The sequence below is a fragment of the Equus quagga genome, chromosome 4, assembly GCF_021613505.1.
Source record: "Equus quagga isolate Etosha38 chromosome 4, UCLA_HA_Equagga_1.0, whole genome shotgun sequence".
NCBI classification, from domain to species: Eukaryota; Metazoa; Chordata; class Mammalia; order Perissodactyla; family Equidae; genus Equus; species Equus quagga.
Genome location: NC_060270.1, coordinates 26,808,775 through 26,829,674, shown reverse-complemented (window position 1 = coordinate 26,829,674; position 20,900 = coordinate 26,808,775). Strand labels below are relative to the sequence as shown.

The 20,900-nt window shown below is 35.4% G+C and overlaps 1 protein-coding gene across 1 annotated transcript in view; it reads left to right on the top strand.

Annotated features, from left to right (window-relative positions):
• The window catches only part of UBXN7 (UBX domain protein 7), a 41,907-nt gene extending 21,262 nt beyond the window's left edge, over positions 1-20,645 (top strand). The window contains exons 4-11 of the mRNA XM_046658384.1: positions 1,517-1,582; positions 2,836-2,948; positions 8,375-8,521; positions 10,014-10,104; positions 11,033-11,160; positions 16,789-17,182; positions 17,308-17,387; positions 18,714-20,645. Of these exons, the coding sequence (XP_046514340.1) occupies positions 1,517-1,582; positions 2,836-2,948; positions 8,375-8,521; positions 10,014-10,104; positions 11,033-11,160; positions 16,789-17,182; positions 17,308-17,387; positions 18,714-18,875 (1,181 nt within the window). The 3' untranslated portion in view covers positions 18,876-20,645. The remainder of the gene's footprint in view (positions 1-1,516; positions 1,583-2,835; positions 2,949-8,374; positions 8,522-10,013; positions 10,105-11,032; positions 11,161-16,788; positions 17,183-17,307; positions 17,388-18,713) is intronic.
• The last annotated feature ends 255 nt before the right edge of the window (positions 20,646-20,900 follow it).

The following is a 20,900-nucleotide window of genomic DNA, read 5'->3' as shown; positions in this document are numbered from 1 at the left end:
TCAAAAGTTCCAAGATTGAAAAGAATAACATTCCTTGATTCTTACTTATAAAGGGAGGGAGGGAAAGGGAAATAATACAATATTTAAATTTTTTAAAATTTAATTTAGATAAATTCAATACCAATAAAATTCAATTTAAATTTAAAAATTCAATACAAAGCTAAAACTTGGAAGTGTCTTTTTTTGGAGGAAGATTAGCCCTGAATTTAACATCTACCACCAATCCTCCTCTTTTTTTTTCTTTTGCTGAGGAAGACAGGCCCTGAGCTAACATCCCTGCCCATCTTCCTCTACTTTATATGTGGGACGCCTGCTACAGCATGGCTTGACAAACACCCAGAATCCAAACCATAGAACCCCTGGCCACCGAAGTGGAATGTGCAAAATTAACCACTGTGCCACCAGGCCAGACCCCCTTTTTGTTTTTGAAAAAACCAAATCCCTTTTCCTAGAGATGATATCATGATCCTGATTTTTTACATGTTCTGCATTTTTTGGTATTTTTGTTTTGTTTTGCTTTTTACTCATTAGTTCTTGGATAGAAAAAATTATCCCATATAATGGATAATAAAAAATTATCCCCAAATTATCCCACAGGCTGTTGGGAAAGATGGTTTGTCATGGTCTAGGAGACTTTTTTATACTTTCTATCTAAGCTTACTACTAATCATCATTTATTAACATGGAGCATTGTTCTGGTTACATGCTGGCCAGGCGTGCCATAAGCCAACTTAATAACTGTTACTCTTACTGAAAGAATCATTAAATGCCCTTATTTATTGTAATGTATATAAAGGATCTTATAAATTTTGGGGGGTTTAAGAACATATACATATAGGAAGATAACATTTTGATTATTGCTTTCTACACTTCATCTGTAAAATACTTAAGGACTGGGTGATAGACACTATAGAGGGATACCAAAAGACCTTGGTTCTCTTCGCTTTTCTGCTACTAAACCATTACATGTAACTGTGGGAAAAATTTTTCTTCCAGAATTAAAAATTTCTTTGGTGTTTATACATCTACATGTGTATCTACTCACTAAGAAGTAGTTCTTAAATATTATGGGTTAGAACTTTCTTACTTACTCAAGTGTTATACCAAAGGTTAGTCAGATCCCTTAGGCTAACCTGAATTAGATATTTGCAGCATGTGTGTAGCTTCATCTCCACGGGGAGTCATCCTCAAAATCTTATCTTTTACACAAGTTTGGTCAAGTCTCCTAAGTGGGGCAGAATTACAGATTTTCTCATTTGTAAAACAAAATGGTTGGGCTTAAGAGGTTAAGGTAATTAACCATCATCAATCATTCATATGGTTGACTTGAAGGTTTTTATGAATGGTTCCTATGAATGATTTGAAAGTTTTAAAAATTTTTGTTTTTTGAAGGACGGTACCGTTATGAATCTGAGTGTTTTAAAACAAGAAATACTTATAGATAGGGAAGTTTTTAGAATTGTTTCAAAATTAATGTTTAAATTTTTATATTACTTCTGTCTTTTCCCCCCTAAAGCTCCTAAAAGACGACGACCTGCACGTTCAATATTTGATGGTTTCCGGGATTTTCAAACTGAAACTAGTAGGTATCTATGGACCAGTTTATCATCCCTCTCTCTCAATTCTTTCCTCTCCCCTACCTCCTTGTCTTTCTCCTTCCTCAATTCCCCTCTCTCTCTCCACATATAAAACCATCAAGTAGAAAAGCACCCATATGCTCCCCTATAGGTCAAGATCCTAGTTTGTTTTATATATGTTGTTCTTAAAAAAAAAAGATAATTAATATTAGGCCTAATTACTTTGAGGAATCACCTTATTTAAAAAGTGAAATTATGAATTCAGTCTCTGATTGTTATTAACTCCTCCTTGAGCTGAATTATTCCAAATTATTCCAAATTCCAAAATGATAGAAGAATAATAAGAGAAATGGAGATAATGTCAGAAATCTGGTAATTTACAAACTTAATCAGCTTCTGAATGAACTCTTAAATGCTGACTATAATAAAAAACTGATTTCCCTTAAGATCCTGATATCTGTTAATTAAAGGAATGACCAAAATGAAAAATGGGTTATTGTAGGGGATTGAAAAATAGAAGAAAAAGCCATACCACCCAAAGCAGCCACTATTAACGTTTTGGCCATAGTTGTTTGGAATAGGTTTATATATTTCTGTGGAGCAAATTAGAATGAGAATCTTGGCCTTATACTTTTAGAGGGTTTAGTACTGATTTAGCAGTGAAATCCTAAAGAGAGGGACAGTTATGTTCAGACAATACATGAGAAACTCATGGACCATGGTTGATTTTGTAGTTGACTTACAATGAGCTCACTGAGGCACAGGTAGGTCTTCTAACTTTGGAGAGAATTGAAGGGGAACCCAAACTAACTCAGATCATCCAGGGAATCTTGTGCCCTCTCAGAAGAAGGTGACAATAGAGGTTGTTCTCTCTCACTGTAAGAATCTTTGAAGATTGAGAATGTCGCTAGAAACAACAGATGTTAGGATCACTTTCGGATCTAGATTAATGGAGGTGGAAGTTTTCTCCTGTGCTAAAGTTAGTTTTGAATATGTGAAGGAAATATTTTGTTTGGGTGACTCTAAAATAATTTTCTGCTTTTATCTTTACCTTTGGATAGAGAGCATCACCAAGTTTTAAGACTCTCCCCACCTCACTTTGTATCTTTTTTTCGGTCAGTGTTAGATACTTGCATTTGCATTTGCAGTCAAGCATATTGTTTAGTAATTCTTGCAACCGATACATGTTTTTTTATATTGCCAGATTCATGACTTATTTTATGGCTGATTGAAACTTTCTCATCCTTCTGTGTTGCAGTTCGGCAAGAACAAGAATTAAGAAATGGAGGAGCAATAGATAAGAAACTAACTACCCTTGCAGATCTATTCCGGCCACCCATTGATTTGATGCATAAAGGCAGCTTTGAAACAGTAAGTTGTTGGAGATTCTAAGCCTTAGCTATGAATCCTTTTGCATTTTCAGTGCCATTTCTTTTCTTTCCAAGAGCGAAAAAAGTTTTGAGCATATAGAGAATTGGCACCTTAATAAATGTAAGTATGAGATACATAAAAGGTTACATTGATTTATGTTTCTACCAGCAGTATATGAGATTGCTTGATAAAGTCCTTTTATTAGCCTTATGTGGTATCACTTTAGAATCATTGCCATTTTGATGAAATTTTAAAAAAAATCTTACCTTTTTTAGTTTATCTATCTTTGATTACTGCTGAGAATCATGTACATGTGTTTTGGGCCATTTTTGAGTTGTTTATAGGTATCTTTTGGCCATATTTTTATAGGGAACCTAATGCATTTAAAAAAAAATACCTCTGTAGTTGCAGAATACATTCTCTCTCAGTTCTTAGGTTTAACTTGGCTAAAGCCAAAGAAAAACTTTCCAGAGCAAGTTTATTTGATTGTCTGCTAAATTAGAAGCTTAATGAGGGCAGAGGAAACATGTTTCTTTTTATTTTGATAGTTCTTGGGACCCAGTCTCTGGCATTTAATAGGAACATAGTATTTGTTAAACAAATGAGTATAGTTAGGATTTTATTTATTTTATTTTATGTTTTTAAAAATTGGCACCTGAACTAACATTGTTGCCAGTCTTTTTTTTTTTTCTTCTTCTGCTGCTTCCCCCCAAAGCCCACCAGTACATAGTTGTATATTCTAGTTGTAGGTCCTTCTGGTTGTGGCACTGTGGGACACCGCCTCAGCATGGGCTGATGAGCGGTGCCATGTCCACGCCCAGGATCCAAACCTGCGAAACTCTGTGCTGCTGCAGTGGAGCGGAGGGCAGGAACTTAACCACTAGGCCACAGGGCCAGCCCCTATAGTTAGGATTTTAAATACTCTTCTGTTGAGGTGTTCAGACAGCTTACTTGTGTATGTTGATTAGCTTGTTAATGCTCTTTTGAATCAGAATAGCATTTTCATAGAAATCACTTAAATTTTGGGTAAATCTTATCTGTTAGGATAAAGTAGGCCAAACAATAACCAAAAAAATGATGTTAGTAGCTACATACAGTCATGCACCATGTAACAACCTTTCAGTCAACAACGGACTGCATATGCACTGATGGTCCCGTAAGGTTAGTACCATATAGCCTAGGTGTGTAGTAGGCTATACCATCTAGGTTTATGTTAGTACACTCTGATTTCACACAACAATGAAATCAGCTAACAACACATTTCTCAGAACGTATCCCTGTTAAGCAATGCATAACTATTTTAAAGTGAATTACTGTTTTCTAAAATTTTGTCCTTTGAAATACTCTTCTGGTAGCCTAAATGAAATATTTAGGATTAGAAATTTAACTGTAAGCTTGTTCTTCAGTTTTAATTTTTTGAATTCTAAAACTTGAAAGTGTTTGGCTGCGTGTAACAGAAAATCCAAATTATGGTGATTTGACCAAACAAGGGTTTCTTTTTGTCATGTAAATAAGTCTAGAGTTGAGGGAATCTTTGGAGTTCCATAGGCAGCTCATAGATATCAGATCAGAGGTCTCCTCAGTTTTCTTCATCTTTCCCTCATGATCTTAATATGGCAGTTGCCTATCCTTTTTAGTGTTCCAGGCAGCTTTTCTGCGTGTCCTTCCCTGGTTCTGGTGATAATACAGCCATTGAGAGAGAATAGCAGCAATATGAAAGACGAAAAGGATCTGAATTTGTTTTGACATGTTTTCTATTTTTATTAGCTTCTGAGTTGCTCTAGGGCATAATGAAATAACTCTGAGCTTGATTTAATTTGGTCACTTTGGGCTCATAAAAGGCAGTTAATCTGCTGCTTGATCTTGAGGGAAAATGTGAATCATTTTGGTATTGTCCTCTGAACTTTGATTCATTTTGTTAAGTTATATCACCTTTTTTTCTTTGTATTTCATGACCTATATTGTTTGTAACAATCTATTGATTTTTTCACTGATAATACTAACCTTTATCATTTGCAAGACTTTAAATGACATAAACACTCCCAGAAAAAGCAGACATTTCATTATGACTAATGATATATCCATTCGTTTTATAAAAATTAGGTATGTAATATTCAAAATTAAGTCATTGAAGCTTAGAGAGGTGAATGTTAAAAATTGGAGGGATGCTCTGGCTGCTCAGGCAGGGCCCATAGGTTTAGAAATTAGACTTTCTTAATGTAACTACAGGTAGACTATGTTCTAGGGTCTGGCTCATGCTAACCAAATGAGAGACTGAGTAAGTCACTTGTTCCTTGAATAAATACCAAGACCTCCTATTGCAAGGCCTTGTTCTAGGTGTGGGGGTTATATTGTGGGATAAAGATTTCGCTGCATGTGATAGAGACTAGGAAGAGAATAAACAGTAGCTTAAACAAGATAGAAGTCCAGGCCATTGAGATGGTTCTGCTATATGAAGCTATTAGGAGAGCAGTTTTCTGTCTTGTTCTGCTATTCCCTAGGTCTTGCCTGCCCTTGTCCACATGTTTTAAGGCGGCTTACCACCGTGTTTGCTTTCCAGCCAGCAGGAAAGAGGGCTGAGAAGGGTATACCTTTTCCCTTTAAAGGCACAACCTAGAAGTTGTATACATACTTCTGCTCACATGCCATTGACCAGAACTTGGCAACATGGCCACACCGAGCTGCAAGAAACACTAGGAAGTCTAGATGCTTAGCTAAAAATTGGAGGTTCTGTTACTAGGAGGAAGAAGGGGAAAATGGGTATTTGGTGCGTATAAGCAGTTTCTGCCACAGGAAGATAGTGGTAAACAAATTATACAAAGTCCTTGCCATCCAAGAATTTATAATCTAGAAGGGGAAACAGACTAGATACAATAAAAAACAAAAACATATATAACATATATTTAGTGTATATGTATTTTATATATATGTTTGACAGAGAGCGAGTGTTATTTCAGGTTATAATAGTTGCTGGGTGAAAAAATAAAATAGAATAAGGGAAGAAGAGAGAGGGCTATTTTTTGTTTGCTTTGGGGCATTAAGGTGCATGTGTTCTTTACAGGGAATTGAAAGCAAGATTGATTTTGTAGGTTTCACATATGCTTGTAATTGTGAGGAGAGAGGACTATTTTAGATAGGAAGATCAGGGAAGATTCTGAAAGGATGAGATTTGGGCAGAAACGTAAATGAAGTGAGGAAATGTGAACCCTAGAAAGGTCCAGGGGAAGAACACATAAAATATTAAGTGTACAGGTACTGATGTTGGAAAGAACTTGGCATATTTCTGATATAGCCAGGAAAGCCAGTGAAGCTGAAACTGAGTGAGCAAGGCACTTAGGATGAATGGTCTGACCTCGGCGAGAGAACATTTCTTGGGTTTTGTTCTTCCCCCACTAGCCTGTAAGTTCCATGAACACAAGGACTTTGTTTATTTACTGTCGTGTATCCACAGTGCCTAGAAGAGTTTCTGGCACATGATTAGCCTTCATTAAATCTTTGTTAAATAATTGAATGGCATAATGTGGAGTATATTATACAGAAAGAATCAGAACAATTTCCGTAGTATTTCTTGTTTCATAAGAAAAGCATATTTATTTGTTAAAGTCGCCAAAGTATTTTGTTAATTTCAAAAGTACTTGCTATAAATGCAAGTAGAAATATATTAGATCAATACTATTCAATACAAAATATATAAGATAAAGTTTTTCTGAAACTTTCTTATATTCCCTCCAACCATTATTGCTTTGTGTGAAGTTCATGTCTTCTTTGGGTACTTCTTTCTAGCAGTAATTTCTTAACAGCAGCTTCAGTTTCTTTTGCTGATATGAGATTTCTCCCTAACATATGCTTCATGAAGGCAGGGATTTTTGTGTTTTGGTAACTGCTATAACTCCAGCATCTATAACTGTACCTGAAACATGGTAGGTACTCAATAAGTATTTGTTGAGTGAGTGAATCTGAATTAATGAAAGGATGAACATGAATAAGTGAATTTTTTAAAACAAAAGCAAATGACTCTCCATCATTTTTAAACTTTGGACTTTTATTAGTGTTATACATTTTTTTTCTTCTTGGTGTTGTAGATGAGGCAGACTTACATAAATTTACCCTCTTATCGGGACATATACTCTCAAATGTCTAGAATGTGTGTTGATTTTTTTCTTTATTCTCAAATACTTTTTAGTCAATAAAGACAATATAATTACTCATTCATCACCCATTTATTAAATCTCTGTGCATGCTGTAGGTAAGAAAGTAAGTGGAACAGTGTTACTTCCTAGGAGCAAGGAGTTATTTTCCTATATTTATATACTTTAAGATAAGCCTTTGACCAGTTAAATACAGCTTCCTGCCTCAATAGAGGGATGCTTACTTTTAGAATTTCACCCATGGAATCAGTAGTAAATATTAGAAAATGATTTTCTCTGGGGAGATTCATACCAAAAAGAGGATAACAGTATTTGTAAGATTGTGTAATCCTTTTTAAAACAGAAGATATTCCTAGTCTTACATTTTCCAGTACCTTCAAAATGATATATGTTCTTCAGTTGTTATAATGAGTTAATTGATTCTTGAGATTTTTTTCTCATTTCAAACTGATTAGGAAATGAATATTGTTCCAGGACAATATTATTCAAAACTATGGCTTTTTTCATTTTTCCTGTGCAAAAATTTGAGGAAGTATTTGCTCATTTACGTTTCTGCCATCTTTTCTTATTCAACAACATTTCTTAGGTCTTTATAGTGACGAGGAACTGTGAGGCAAAAAGTACACACTGATGATTGATATTTGTGCTGTAAATTGGAGTCTTTTGGAGATTATTCTAAAACATTCTTTGATTGTGTAATGTCATTTTTTGAAATCCACTCCTAGGAAAATAACCCTAAAAGAAAAACCCCTCAGCAGCTTGTACTGAATGTTTAGGGTGATTCTGTAAAATAGCACATGCCTAATAATATGATATTTAGAAATATGTATAGAAAATGATGTTGAAGAAAATAAAATAACATAAAGTAATATACACACACTGGTTACATCTACTGAAAAGGAGAGGTATGTTTCTGGATAGGAATTGAAAGAGACAATACAGTAGAATTATGTGACTTTTTGATGTTGTTTGTGGAATCATTTTCAGGTAAAGATATTTAAATGTACAGTAAAAATCTAGCCATCATAACAGATAACAATGGATAAAAGAAAAACAGTTTATTTAAATTTGCAAAAAGCTTTAAAATGGGCAGTATAAATATATACAAGTATGCCAATTAATGTAAATAATGTATAGATACTGAAAACTCTAGATATCATACGTGAGGAAAAAAACTTAGTATTTAAATGAAAAGAGGACAGCTTCTGAATTCTGAAACATATTAGTTACCAAGTAGAAATTGTTTCTAACAAGTTTTGTGTAACTTTATTCTTACAGGCCAAAGAGTGTGGCCAGATGCAGAATAAGTGGCTGATGATAAACATTCAAAATGTACAAGACTTTGCATGCCAGTGCCTCAACCGTGATGTATGGAGCAATGAAGCTGTGAAGAATATTATCCGGGAACATTTCATTTTCTGGCAGGTGAGGAGAGTTAATCAAATTTTTTGTAGTATGGGATGTTGGGGAGGATGAATTAGGTTTAAACTGGAAAAAAAATTAAGAACTGAGTTAAATTATGACATATGAAAAAGTAAAACCACCCATAATAGCTGGAATAGTAAGGACAAGTGAAAGTTAGGGCAGCAATGAGAACTCCCAAGGGAAGGAGGAAAAAAAAAGAACCAAGCCATATAATTTTCATATCTCAGAAGAGTTTAAATGTCTTGATAGATTATAACACTGTACTATTCAAGTAGAAATATAATGTGAGCCACATATATAAATAAGATTTTCTAGTAGCCACATTTAAAAAGGTCAAAAGAAATGAGTGAAATTAATTTTAATATATTTTTAATCAATGTATCTAATATAAAACTAATATTTAAATATTAAAGAGATGTTTTGATTTTTTTATGTTTGTTAAACTTTCAAGATCTGATGTGTATTTTACACTTACAGTACAACTCAGTTCCGACCAGCCACATTTCAAATGCTTCAATAGCACATCTTGTAATGACTACTGTAATTGACATTGTGGGTGAAGATCTTGGAGTAAAGGGAAAACATTTGACTAAGACTTTGATTTCAGCTTGAGTTCGATACTCTTTAACTGTATGTCCTTAGATGTGTCGCTTAGTCTTTCTGCTTTAGTTTCTGTTTATATACAGTCATGTGCCACATAACGGCGTTTCAGTCAACGATGGACCGCATATATGATGGTGGTCCAATAAGATTAGTACCATATAGCCTAGGTGCATAGTAGGCTATAGCGTCTAGGTTTGTGTAAGTACATTCTATGATCTTTGCCAAATGGTGGAATTGCCTGATGACACATTTCTCAGAACATATCCCTGTTGTTAAATGACGCTTGATGGTAAATTAGCTAGCTAAGGTTAGATGATCTTGCTCTAATTTTTTATTTTATGAAAAATTACAGAAAATAAAAACTTCTGAATCAACTTAATTTTTTTCCCACTACAAGAGATGCCATTCATGTTTTACAGGATCCTCATTTGGCTGTTCATGTTTTACAGGCCCCTAAATTCAGTATAGCTTTTTTCTGAATGGTAAACTTTTATTCAGTGACTGTTGATTCATATCTCTTTGCTTAGCACTATGCTAGGCACTCCAGCTTATAATCTTAATATATTGTGATTTATAAAGATGTATATGGTTGAGAGTCAGGAATGACATAGGTGGACAGAAACTTGGAAAGGAAGAGTAATACCTCTTCTGGGAAGAGAGGAAGAATGGATTGATATGTTTATGTAAGATTCCAGAAGGAACTGAGGGCAGGAAGTTGAGGGAGTTCACACCAGTTAACCTTCATTTTCTCTTGAATGTAGGAGTGAGATCCTAACATGTACCAGAAGTATATTTGGAGAATTAATTGTTGTTGGTATATAACAAGGATATAGTTGGTACTTTTTTTAGAGGCTGACTGTTTTCTTTTTTAATATCAATGATTTAACAGGTTTATCATGACAGTGAGGAAGGTCAGAGATACATACAGTTTTATAAGCTAGGGGATTTCCCCTATGTTTCCATCTTGGATCCACGGACAGGTAAGATTTATATCAACTTATAGCCTTTAATCTATCTTTTATCTTTCAGTTACCTAAATAATTGACTTTTAATATTTGACTGAATATAGTTTCAGAATTGTAATAATTTACGTGATGGTTCTTGTTCATGCCCTTTAGAATTATTTAAATAGATATTGAAATGTGTATTTAGGGACTGTTTCTGACAACTTTGGGAGATGGTAATTTATATTTGTGCAGTTCTGTTCTTTCAAAAAATAACTGTTTATCTTTCTTTTTATTTTATAAGGGGTCCCTTTAGGTTTTCTGTCATTAAAATATAAAGATTGTAGGGGCTGGCCCCATGGCATAGTGGTTAAGTTCAGTGTGCTCTGCTTTGGCGGCCCAGGTTCATGGGTTCACATCTCAGGCATGGACCTACACAACTTGTCAGCCATGCTGAGGCAGTGGCCCACATACAAAATAGAGGAAGATTGGCACAGATGTTAGCTCAGGCCTGGTTCTTCCCCAAGCAAAAAAAGAGGAAGGTAGGCAACAGATGTTAGCTCAGGGTGAATTTTCCTCACCAAAAAAACAAATAATAATAAGACTGTTCAAGTACTGGTTGTAATCCCACTGGAGAGGCAGAGGATAGCGCTGATTTTATTATTAATTGCTTGAGTTTTATATAGATACTGCTTTGTCTGAATCTCTTCTTCCTAAATGACAGGAAGTGATATCAGCGGATAAAGTAGTTGCCCTATCTTGATGGCTGGGAATCTCTTAGGTGGTTGTAATTAATGTATCCTCTAGGCTATACAGATACCATGTAATTTAAGCTGGTGATGGGTGGGGATATGTGTTCCCAGTAAATTTTAATTATTCATATGCCAAAAGAAATACTTAATGACAAAGTTCAGAAAGAGTGTTGTTTTCATCATATTTATATATACTGGTTTTTAATCTTTAGGTCAGAAGCTAGTAGAGTGGCACCAGTTAGACGTATCTTCTTTCTTGGACCAAGTGACAGGATTTCTGGGTGAACATGGGCAACTGGATGGACTTTCTAGCAGTCCCCCCAAAAAATGTGCCCGTTCAGTAAGTATGGCTAAGAAGTAGTGATGGGCAATTAAGTGTAATTGTATGTAAGTGTTTTGTGTAAAATGTCTGAGGTTAAGATGGTAAAGATAATAATGTAAGTAGTGGACAGTTACAATTTGTGGCTGTACAACGTCTTAGATGCCCTCCTTAGATTCTAATAATTTCCCCATATGGGTTCTGTCTTCTTAAGGAAATCTTAAGATTCATATTTCCAGCCTCCCTTGCAGCTAAGATACAGGCATGTGACCTCACACCTGGATTTAGAAGTAAACAATGTGAATGTGTGAGCAAGAGGTCTGATCTGACAAGCCTGGTGACAGAGGAATCCCCTTTTTCGGGGGCTTTTGGTATCCAGATCTAAGTATTTTGCTAGAACAACTCATGGTATAGTTGGTGTTATTACTGGTTATATAGCTTTAGGGCCTGACTCTCTGGCCCAGCCAGAGATTATTTCTATACTTAATTTCTATTACATCTATTACTAGGCAGACCTATTTGATAATGGGTATCAAGATTAGTTGTAAGTAAGAGACCTTCAGAGATATGGGAATCTCACATTGGTTGTAGGAGCTGTTTGGGTTTGATGGCAGTGAGGATAAAATTAGTTTTAGGATGTCACTTTAACAGTCCATATCATACAGTGGTGAAACAGTTCCTTAAGTTATCACCTAGAATAGAGTGTCTGTTTAAGAAAAGGCTATGGGTGCTTGCCAAAGGGTGGTATGGAATTGTTTTTTCTATTACTCAGAGAAGTTTTATTTAGGTGGACAACTAAAACATTGTTTCACCTTTATCTATAGACACTGGGTATTTTTTTTTTTTATTGCTAAGAGAAGTTTTACTTAGATAGAATTTTAAGGCATTAAAAAACCCGCAGAGTTTCTATAATTGCCCTAAGAGAGTTTCTTATCTTTTGCAGTCATAAGGCTGATATTGTCAAAAACCAGGGCCTGAGCTTGTGAGTTGCTGAATTAAAACATAAATTGAGTTTACACCCTCCCCAGATCTCTTATAAAAGTTCAGGCACTTAGTGGGAAAGAGTGGGACCATAAAATTAGACAAATACATAGGGATGGTTTGGGTGACTGGTACCTCAGACCCCACTTCTGATAGTAAATTCTCTGAGTGTGAGAAATTTTGATCACCTCTGTGCAAGAGAAACACCGACAAATAATGGCTTAAGCAAGAAAGACATGTACTTTTCTCAACAAGAAATCCAAAGTCAAGCAGTTTAGGGCTTGATTCCTATGTATGTCATTGAGGAACCAGATTCCTCCCCGTTTTTAACCTCCATCCTTAGTATTGGCTTTTGTCCTTGTGATCACAGTATAGATTCTGCACTCCCAGGTATCATATCCAAGCATAGACAAGGAGGAAGGGGGTGGTGCCTCTTTTACAAAGGTAAATAGCCACAGATAAGAATTCTCCTTATTTCAGTTGGACACATTTTCTTGCACAAACACAATTGAGGTTTACTAATAAGAAAGCAAAGAAGACTGGATGTGAGATAGGAAACTAGCAGTGTCTATCATAGTGTCATTCTTTAAAATCAACCTACGTGGTACACAGTATAATTACCTGCAGTTAGCTAAGCCATTGCATGTCATGTAGGCACACCTCTTTGCTTGTGTGTGTATGTATGATAAATTGGCTTTGTTTATTTTATTTTTAAAAATTTTATAGCTTTATTGAAGTATAATTAATGTGCAGGAAGCTGAACACATTTAAAATTTACAGTTTGATGAGTTTTGATATGAATATCTTTTGATGTACTTTTTTGCTGTCTTTTTTGGTGAAGTGTCTATGTAGATCTCTGGCTCATTTTTTTTATAGAGTTGTATATTTTCTTATTGAATTGTAAGGTTCTTTTTATATTGTAGATATAAGTTCTTTGTTGGATATATGGTTTGCAGATATTTTCTCCCAAGCTGTTGCATGCTTATTCATTTCCTACTAGTGTCTTTTGAAGAGCACATTTTAAACTTTTGATGAAATCCAATTTGTCAACTTTTCTTTTATACTTTGTGCTTTTTTTGTCTTATCTTGGAAATATTAGCCTAAGCTAAGATGTTGTCCCATGTTTTCTTACAGTTTTAACTCTTAAGTCAGTGATCCGCTTTGAATTAATTTTTTTTTTCTTTTTGAGGAAGATTAGCCCTGAGCTAACTGCTGCCAATCCTCCTCTTTTTTTGCTGAGGAAGACTGGCCCTGAGCTAACATCCGTGCCCATCTTCCTCTACTTTATATGTGGGACACATACCACAGCATGGCGTGCTAAGTGGTGCCATGTCTGCACCTGGGACCAAACTGGCGAACCCCAGGCCGCTGAAGCGGAACGTGTGCACTTAACCGCTGTGCCACTGGGCCAGCCCCTGAATTAATTTTTGTATGTGGTGTTAGGATAGGGTTGAGTTGGGTTTTTTGTTTGCATGTGGCTATGTACTTGTTCCAGCATCATTTGTTGAAAAGATTATCCTTTTGCCATTGAATTGCCTTTGCTCCTTTGTCAAAAATTGTTCATATATATGTGGGTTTATGGACTCTGTTCTTTCCAATGATTAACGTCTTTCTTTACACCAGTATTTCGCTGTCTTAATGATTACTGTAGCTTTATTATAAGTCTTAAAATCGCATGGTGTAAATCCTCTAACTTTGTCCTAATCTTTATAGTTCTTTTGGTTATTTCAGGTCCTTTGCATTTCCATATAAGTTTTAGAATCAGCTTTTTACTTTCTATAAAGAAAGCTACTGGGACTTTGATTGGAATTGTATTAGCTCTATGGATCATTTTGGAGAGAATTGACATCTTTTCAGATCCATGAACATGGCATATATATCTCCATTTATTGAAGTCTTGAATTTCTCTCAGCAGTGTTTTGTAGTTTTTGTTTATTGACCTTGTAGCCTACAGCCTTGCTGAAACTCGCTTATTAGTTCTAGTAGCTTTTCCGTAGATTCCTTAGAATTTTCTATATAGACGATCATGTTGTCAGCAAAGTCAGACTTATTTTACTTCTTCCTTTCTAAACTCTATGCCTTTTATTTCTTTCTTAGCTAGCACCTCCAATACAAAGTTAAATAGACATAACGGGATTAGACATCCCCAACTAGTTTCTGTTGTTGGGGTGAAAGTATTCAGTTTTTCACTAAGTTTGATGTTAGCTACGTGTTTCTTATAGATATACTTTATCAGGTTGATGAAGTTTCCTTCTATTCCTATTTTGATGAGTTTTTATCATGAGGGGATTTTTGTCATGTGATTTTTTTACATCTATTGAGAGGATCATATGGTTTTCTTTTTTAGTAAATTCTGTTGATTGGTTTTTTTAATGTTACAACAACCTTGTGTTCCTAGGCTGAAACTGACTTGGTTATGATGTATTACTTTTTAGTATAATTTTGGGTTTAATTTGCTAAAATTTTGTCAAGAATTTTTGTGTGTATGTTCATAAGAGATACTGGTTTATAGTTTTTTTGTATTTTGTTTTCCTCCTAATATCCTTTAATGCCTTTGTCTGGTTTTGGTATCAGGTAAATGCTGGCTTCACAATATTGGGAAGTGTTTCCTCCTCTTCTGTTTTCTGGAAGGGTTTCCATAGGATTGATATTATTTCTTCGTTAATATTTGATGACATTCACCAGGGAAGCCACCTAGGCCTAGATTTTTCTTTGTGGGAAGTTTTAAACTACAAATCAATTTTATTAATAGATATAGGACTCCTCAGGTATCTGTTTCTTCTTTAATGAGTTTCAGTACGTTCTGTCTTTTTGTAAAGGTGTTTGTCCATTTTACCTGAGGAGTCAATATATTGCCATAAAGTTGTTCATTATGTTTCCTTGTTATTCCTTTAGTGATTATAGTGTCTATAGTGATGTCTCCTCTCTTGATCCTGTTATTGGTAATTTGTGGTTTCTTTTTTCCTGACAGTCTGGCTAGAGGCTTATCAGTTTTATTGATGTTAAAGAATCAGCTTTTGGTTTCATTGATTTTTCATCTGTTTTCCAGGTTATTAAGTAATTTCTGTCCTTTCTCTTTTCCCTTCTGCTTAGTTGGGTTTAATTTTATTTTCTGTTTCTATATGGGTACTTTTTTATTTAAGATGGAAACTTAATGATTACTTCGAGATTTTTCTTTTCTAATACAGACATTTAGTTCTATAATTTTTCCATTAAATGCTTCTTCAGTTTCATACCACAAACGTTTTCTAGCTGCAAGGGAAACTGATAAATGGAATTTTTTGGCTTGCCGTGTTTTCTTTTGTAAACATGATTAGAATTTTGTAAGTAACAAATCAGAGGAGAATGGATATTGGATAGGAAGCCAGCAGTGTCTGCCATGGTGTCAGTCTTTAAATGATCAAGCTATGTGCTGTGCAATGTTGTTGTTATAAACCTATAGTTGACCTAAGCCATTGCAGGTCTCATGAGCACATCTGCTTGCTTTTTTTGGTGATAAATTAGCCTTAAGTTTACTTAGATTTTTTTCTTTAATTTTTTGCTGTATGATTGGCAGATAGTGAAAGCCAGAATGAGGTTCCTTTAGTTTTTTGTTAGTAATCCATACAATTTTTACCTTTTTATTTTGGAAATTTTTAAGCATATTCAGCAGTAGAAGGAATTTATTGAGCCTCTCTGTATCCATTAACTAATTCAGTAGTTTTCAACATGTGGCCAGTCTTGTTTTATCTCTTACCCCATCCTGTTCTCATTATTTTGAAGCATATCTCAGAATTCATTGTTTCATTCATTAATACTTTGGCATGTATCTTTAGAAGATAAATTCTGTTTTTATTTTTTTTTAAACACAATCACAATACCGTTAACACACCCTTAAAAAATTAACAGTAATTCCTTAATATTATGAGATAAGACAGTCTTCAACTTTTGGTTATCTTACACATTTTTTTGTGTGTAGTTTGTTTGAGATAGGATCTAAATAAATTCCACTCAAACAACCCACATTTTGTGACTCACTAAGTTTAGTGAAATCTGTTATGTTAGAACTTAACCAAGGGGAAAACTATTGAAATCTGCTTTTCTCATGATCAGAATGAAAACTTTCATTGTAATTGAGTTTGGGGAAATATAGTTGTTGTTTTTCTCTATTGATTATATGGTATTTTGTTTTGTTTTGAATGTTAGAGTTCTGACTTTCAGATTTTTTTGCAAAATGATAATTACTGAATTATTTATTGATATTCTTCTCTGTACCAAAGCAGTGCTAGTTGAAGCATACAGTGGTGAGCAAAGTAGATGTGCTTCTCTGTGTTTAGTCATTTTAAAGGCTAATGTTTTGGCTTTATATTTAAAAACCTCGATTCTTGTCTTTTTCTGGGCAGAGAAGAAACTGTTTTCTTGACTATTCATTTTGATGCAGAAAAATCCTATGCTTGCAACATCATTATGCCAGGTGATGTGACAGTTTTCAGACTCTCCATTCCAACTTGGCTGTGTAAGACAAAGTTGTTGGCCTCAGATAGCTTAAAATTTAGTAGAAGAGATAAATTCAACAGAAAATAATAATGGCAAGCTATTATATTTTTTATGCCCTGTTTGACTCGACTGTTTTTTGGTTTAACTGTTTTCTTTTTCTTTCCACCCATGTTTTATGACTGCATCTTGCAGGAGAGCCTTATAGATGCAAGTGAAGACAGCCAGCTAGAAGCTGCCATCAGAGCCTCCTTGCAAGAGACACATTTTGATTCAACACAGACAAAACAGGATAGCCGCTCAGATGAAGAATCTGAATCTGAACTTTTTTCTGGCAGTGAGGAGTTCATATCTGTTTGTGGCTCTGATGAAGAAGAGGAGATAGAGAATCTTGCCAAGTCCAGAAAGTCTCCCCACAAAGATTTGGGGCATAGAAAAGAAGAAAACAGAAGGCCACTAACTGAGCCCCCAGCCAGAACTGAGCCTGGAACAGCCACAAACCACCAAGGATTGCCAGGTGTAGATTCAGAAATATTGGAGATATCACCTGAAAAATCAGATGGAATAGTGGAGGGCATAGATGTAAATGGTGAGTTACATTCTATACTTGCTGCAGTTAAAACTTGAATATTACGGAAGAGATATATTTATTTGTTTAAATTAGTCTTCTATCTTAAGCTGCTGTGTCTTTTTTTTTTTTAACCTTTCCTGTAGGACCAAAAGCACAGCTGATGTTGCGGTATCCAGATGGAAAAAGGGAACAGATCACTCTTCCAGAGCAAGCTAAACTGCTAGTAAGTATATCTAATTGAAAGCGTTTGCTTGAGGCAGAGAAACTAATCAATTGGTATAATTGGCTTGATGATTCTTTAAAATAGGCGTTAGAGATTGTCTGACCTCTAACTGGAAACTTAATGGTGTTGAACCTTAATTCTAATTACTTTATTCTCTTGCTGTATTATCTTAGGCAAGTCACACAGGGTCTATTCCAGTCAAAGCTTTTCTGTTCCATGGCTGCATGGAATAGAAACTCAACTGAATTACCTGGAAAAGGGTAGTAGGATTATTTGAAGACTATAGTGGGTTTTATGGCTTTCCTAGTAGCTAGAACTGCAAAGTGGTTAAGAACCAAGGCTGTTTTTCTCTGTGTTTCTCTCATGGGGCCTGTTTGGTCCCCCCTTGTGATTCTCACCATTCTTCTCTCTATATACTGGTGGCTTTTGTTTACCTCTCAGCTTGTGCATGGTCCATCATACATGATGCTGAGGGCTTTTTTCTCTAAAGTCCACAGCTGATGGGCCTTTCGTCTGTGTTTTCAATTCCTGGAAAAGAGAATGAGTCTGACTAGCTTAGCCTAGCCTCTGAATGAATCCTCCTTAGGTCAGGATTCCATACTTGGTCATTTGCTGTGACTGGAGATAATCAGTCTGATTCTTAAAGAATCAATGCTGGAATGCAAGTAAGATCTGGCTGCTGGTGCTGGTACCCGGACTTTGTTCCAGGTCTAGTATTTGGAAGGGAATGGGAGATGAGGCAATGGATGGAGCAAGCATAGACCTCTTTTTTGAAAAGTTTGGTTGTGAAGCTAGAGGGGGGAGTAGGCAGTAATCAGAGGGAAAAAGATGATTGAAGGAGAGACTGACCATGTTTTAGTCTGATGGGAACATCTGTAGAAAGGGAGATACAAAAGAGGGGATCTTCTTTGGGGGCATAGTTTCTGAGAAGGCAGGAAGAGACAGGTGCTAAGATTGGCTAGAGGTAGAATGAAGGACATATCTTCCCTGATAAAAAGAAGGAAGGATCACTGATAAAATGTTTAAAAATGAGGACAATAATTTTATAAATAGAAATTGAGTTTGTTTATTGAGGAGACAGTAAAAATCGTGTATATTTCAGTGTCATTTAATGACCCTGAGTTATTGGGTACAGGTTTATTGTTTCCCCATTTAAGGGGTTATATTGGCTCTTCTACAAGGGTAAGTTTTGGTTATCTGATAGAATAACTTAAACTTCGTATCTCATCTGATAACATGAAAGTGAATGTTATATGTTTAATTCTTTAATGTGCTTTTTCTTTTTATTTCCATCTGACAGCCTTATCTTTCTTTTATTTTTCATAGGCTTTGGTGAAACATGTCCAGTCTAAAGGATATCCAAATGAACGTTTTGAACTTCTCACCAACTTCCCTCGAAGGAAACTCTCTCATCTGGACTATGACATTACATTACAAGAGGCAGGCCTTTGTCCTCAAGAGACTGTCTTTGTACAGGAAAGAAATTAACATCATGGCCTGACCTCTCTCAGCTCACCCCTTTTTTTCCCTTTTCCTGTGAGATACCATGTCACTGAGTATGCATTTTGGCTCATAGGACCATAGAGCCAAAGTTGGGCAAGCAAGTCACCTGCCTTCTCTTTTTATTTCTTGCTCTCTCTCCCCACCCCCACCTTTTCTCTCCTCTTCAATTTTCTTCTTTTTCCTGCTTTTCTTTCTTTCTTACCTAATCTGGTGACCAAATGGAAGTGTAAGGATAAGACCTCCTAGTACTGGCAGCAGGAAATGTGTGTTCCAACAAGTGGTCTCTTGCACGGCACTTTTTCGGGATCAAATAATGTTACTCCTCCGACTCCTTTGTGAAAGGAATGGCTAGTTTCAGAATAAGAACAACCTCCCTTTTTTGTAAGCCCCATTTTTAGTAGGGAGAAGAAATTCTCTAACACATGTTTCATTTTGTTTTGTTGTTCATGTAGGAAATACCACGTAACAAAATATCCAGACTTTTGTTTTACATGAAAAAAGCATCCCTTATAATTGTTGCTCATGGTACTTAAAATTTTTTTTCAAAAGATTCTTCCCAGCTAGAGTTATTTCCATCATATGTGTTGTAGGCAGAATGAGTGTTAAATGTAGAGTGAGTAGCATGGGTGGCTTTCAATATCCTAGCCCGAGACAGCTTTCTTCGTTATTACTCTTTAAACTGTATTGATCCTGCTAGTCCCAGAATGGACATTTAGTGAGTACATTGTGTGACTGGGATAGGAAGGTGCTTGCTGTTTTTGCCAGTACAGCATATTAGTTCCTTTGGCCCTTCCATTGTTTGGGTCCAGAAGTGATCTATAGGAAGGCAGCTGTTCAATAATCATGCAGTACAATGGCTTGTAGTGGGAACCATATGGTTATTGATTGTCCTATGTGCTTTAAGGCATACTTATGTATGTCCCGGGGGAAAAAGAAAAAGATGCAGCTGAGAGTTGCTAACCATGTTCCTTTGGTTAGAAGTAAATGATTCATTTTTTACCCCTGATTGGAACAGTCTCTAAAAGGCTCTGGTGATTGAATGAGCTTAATTCCTCATGCTGTTTTCTTGTAAAAGGTATCGAAACTGAAAGCCTCTCTAAGGGGAAAAACTTTAAATTCAGCTCATAAGACAACATTTAGTAAGGGAGGTAGGAAAGATTACCAGTAATCTTCAGATGTTGTGGGTATTTTCTGCCAACAAAAGCCACATTCAAATTGTAGTTGGTGAAAGCTTCTTTCAGTATTATTTAGAAAAGACCATCTTGAATCTATCTAATACAGTTTGACTTATCAGCTTCACTATATGCTCAGGTCTTATTTTGAGCATTAAGTAGAGTCCTCTGAAGGGGTAATAGTGATTCTGGTGGCAAAATCAGAACTTTAACTTGTTATAAAACCATAATGTAGAATGGACCTATTTTGTCAATTGGGGATTCTTCTACTTGAGGAACATAAATTGCTATTGCACAGAGACCTTTAAATTCCCATATACTTTAGGATCACTCTGTTGGCAACTAGGGGATTAAAAAAAAAAGATGCTTATGCATTGCTAGTACACAATTAGAGAATATTTCTAACGGTTGGATTTTGAGGGACCCTCCCTAAAGAATGAGTTATGTATCTCCTCAAGGAAATCATGGAAAATTCTGTTTCTTCTTCAGTGAGTCCTTTTGAATTAATGTTCTTACATTTTTTCCTAAGTCTGTGTAAGTGCTTATGTATAAGTATATAATTGTATAAATATTTATAAATATATTTATATAATTACAATTTCATTTATACCTTGAGTCAAAGTTCTGTCTTTAGATTGGTGACTGAGTAATACCACTTTGGTGTTTTTTCAAAGGCTCTCAAGGCTAACTAGCAGGTTCTGATTTATGGAGGAAACATGGTTTTCATGTTAATTCCTCATTTGTATCTCTGAACTTGGATAATATACTTACTATCTGAGGAATAGAGCTGTATACTATTAAAGGTGCGTTAGAGGGTAAAAAAATTGTTGATAGTAGA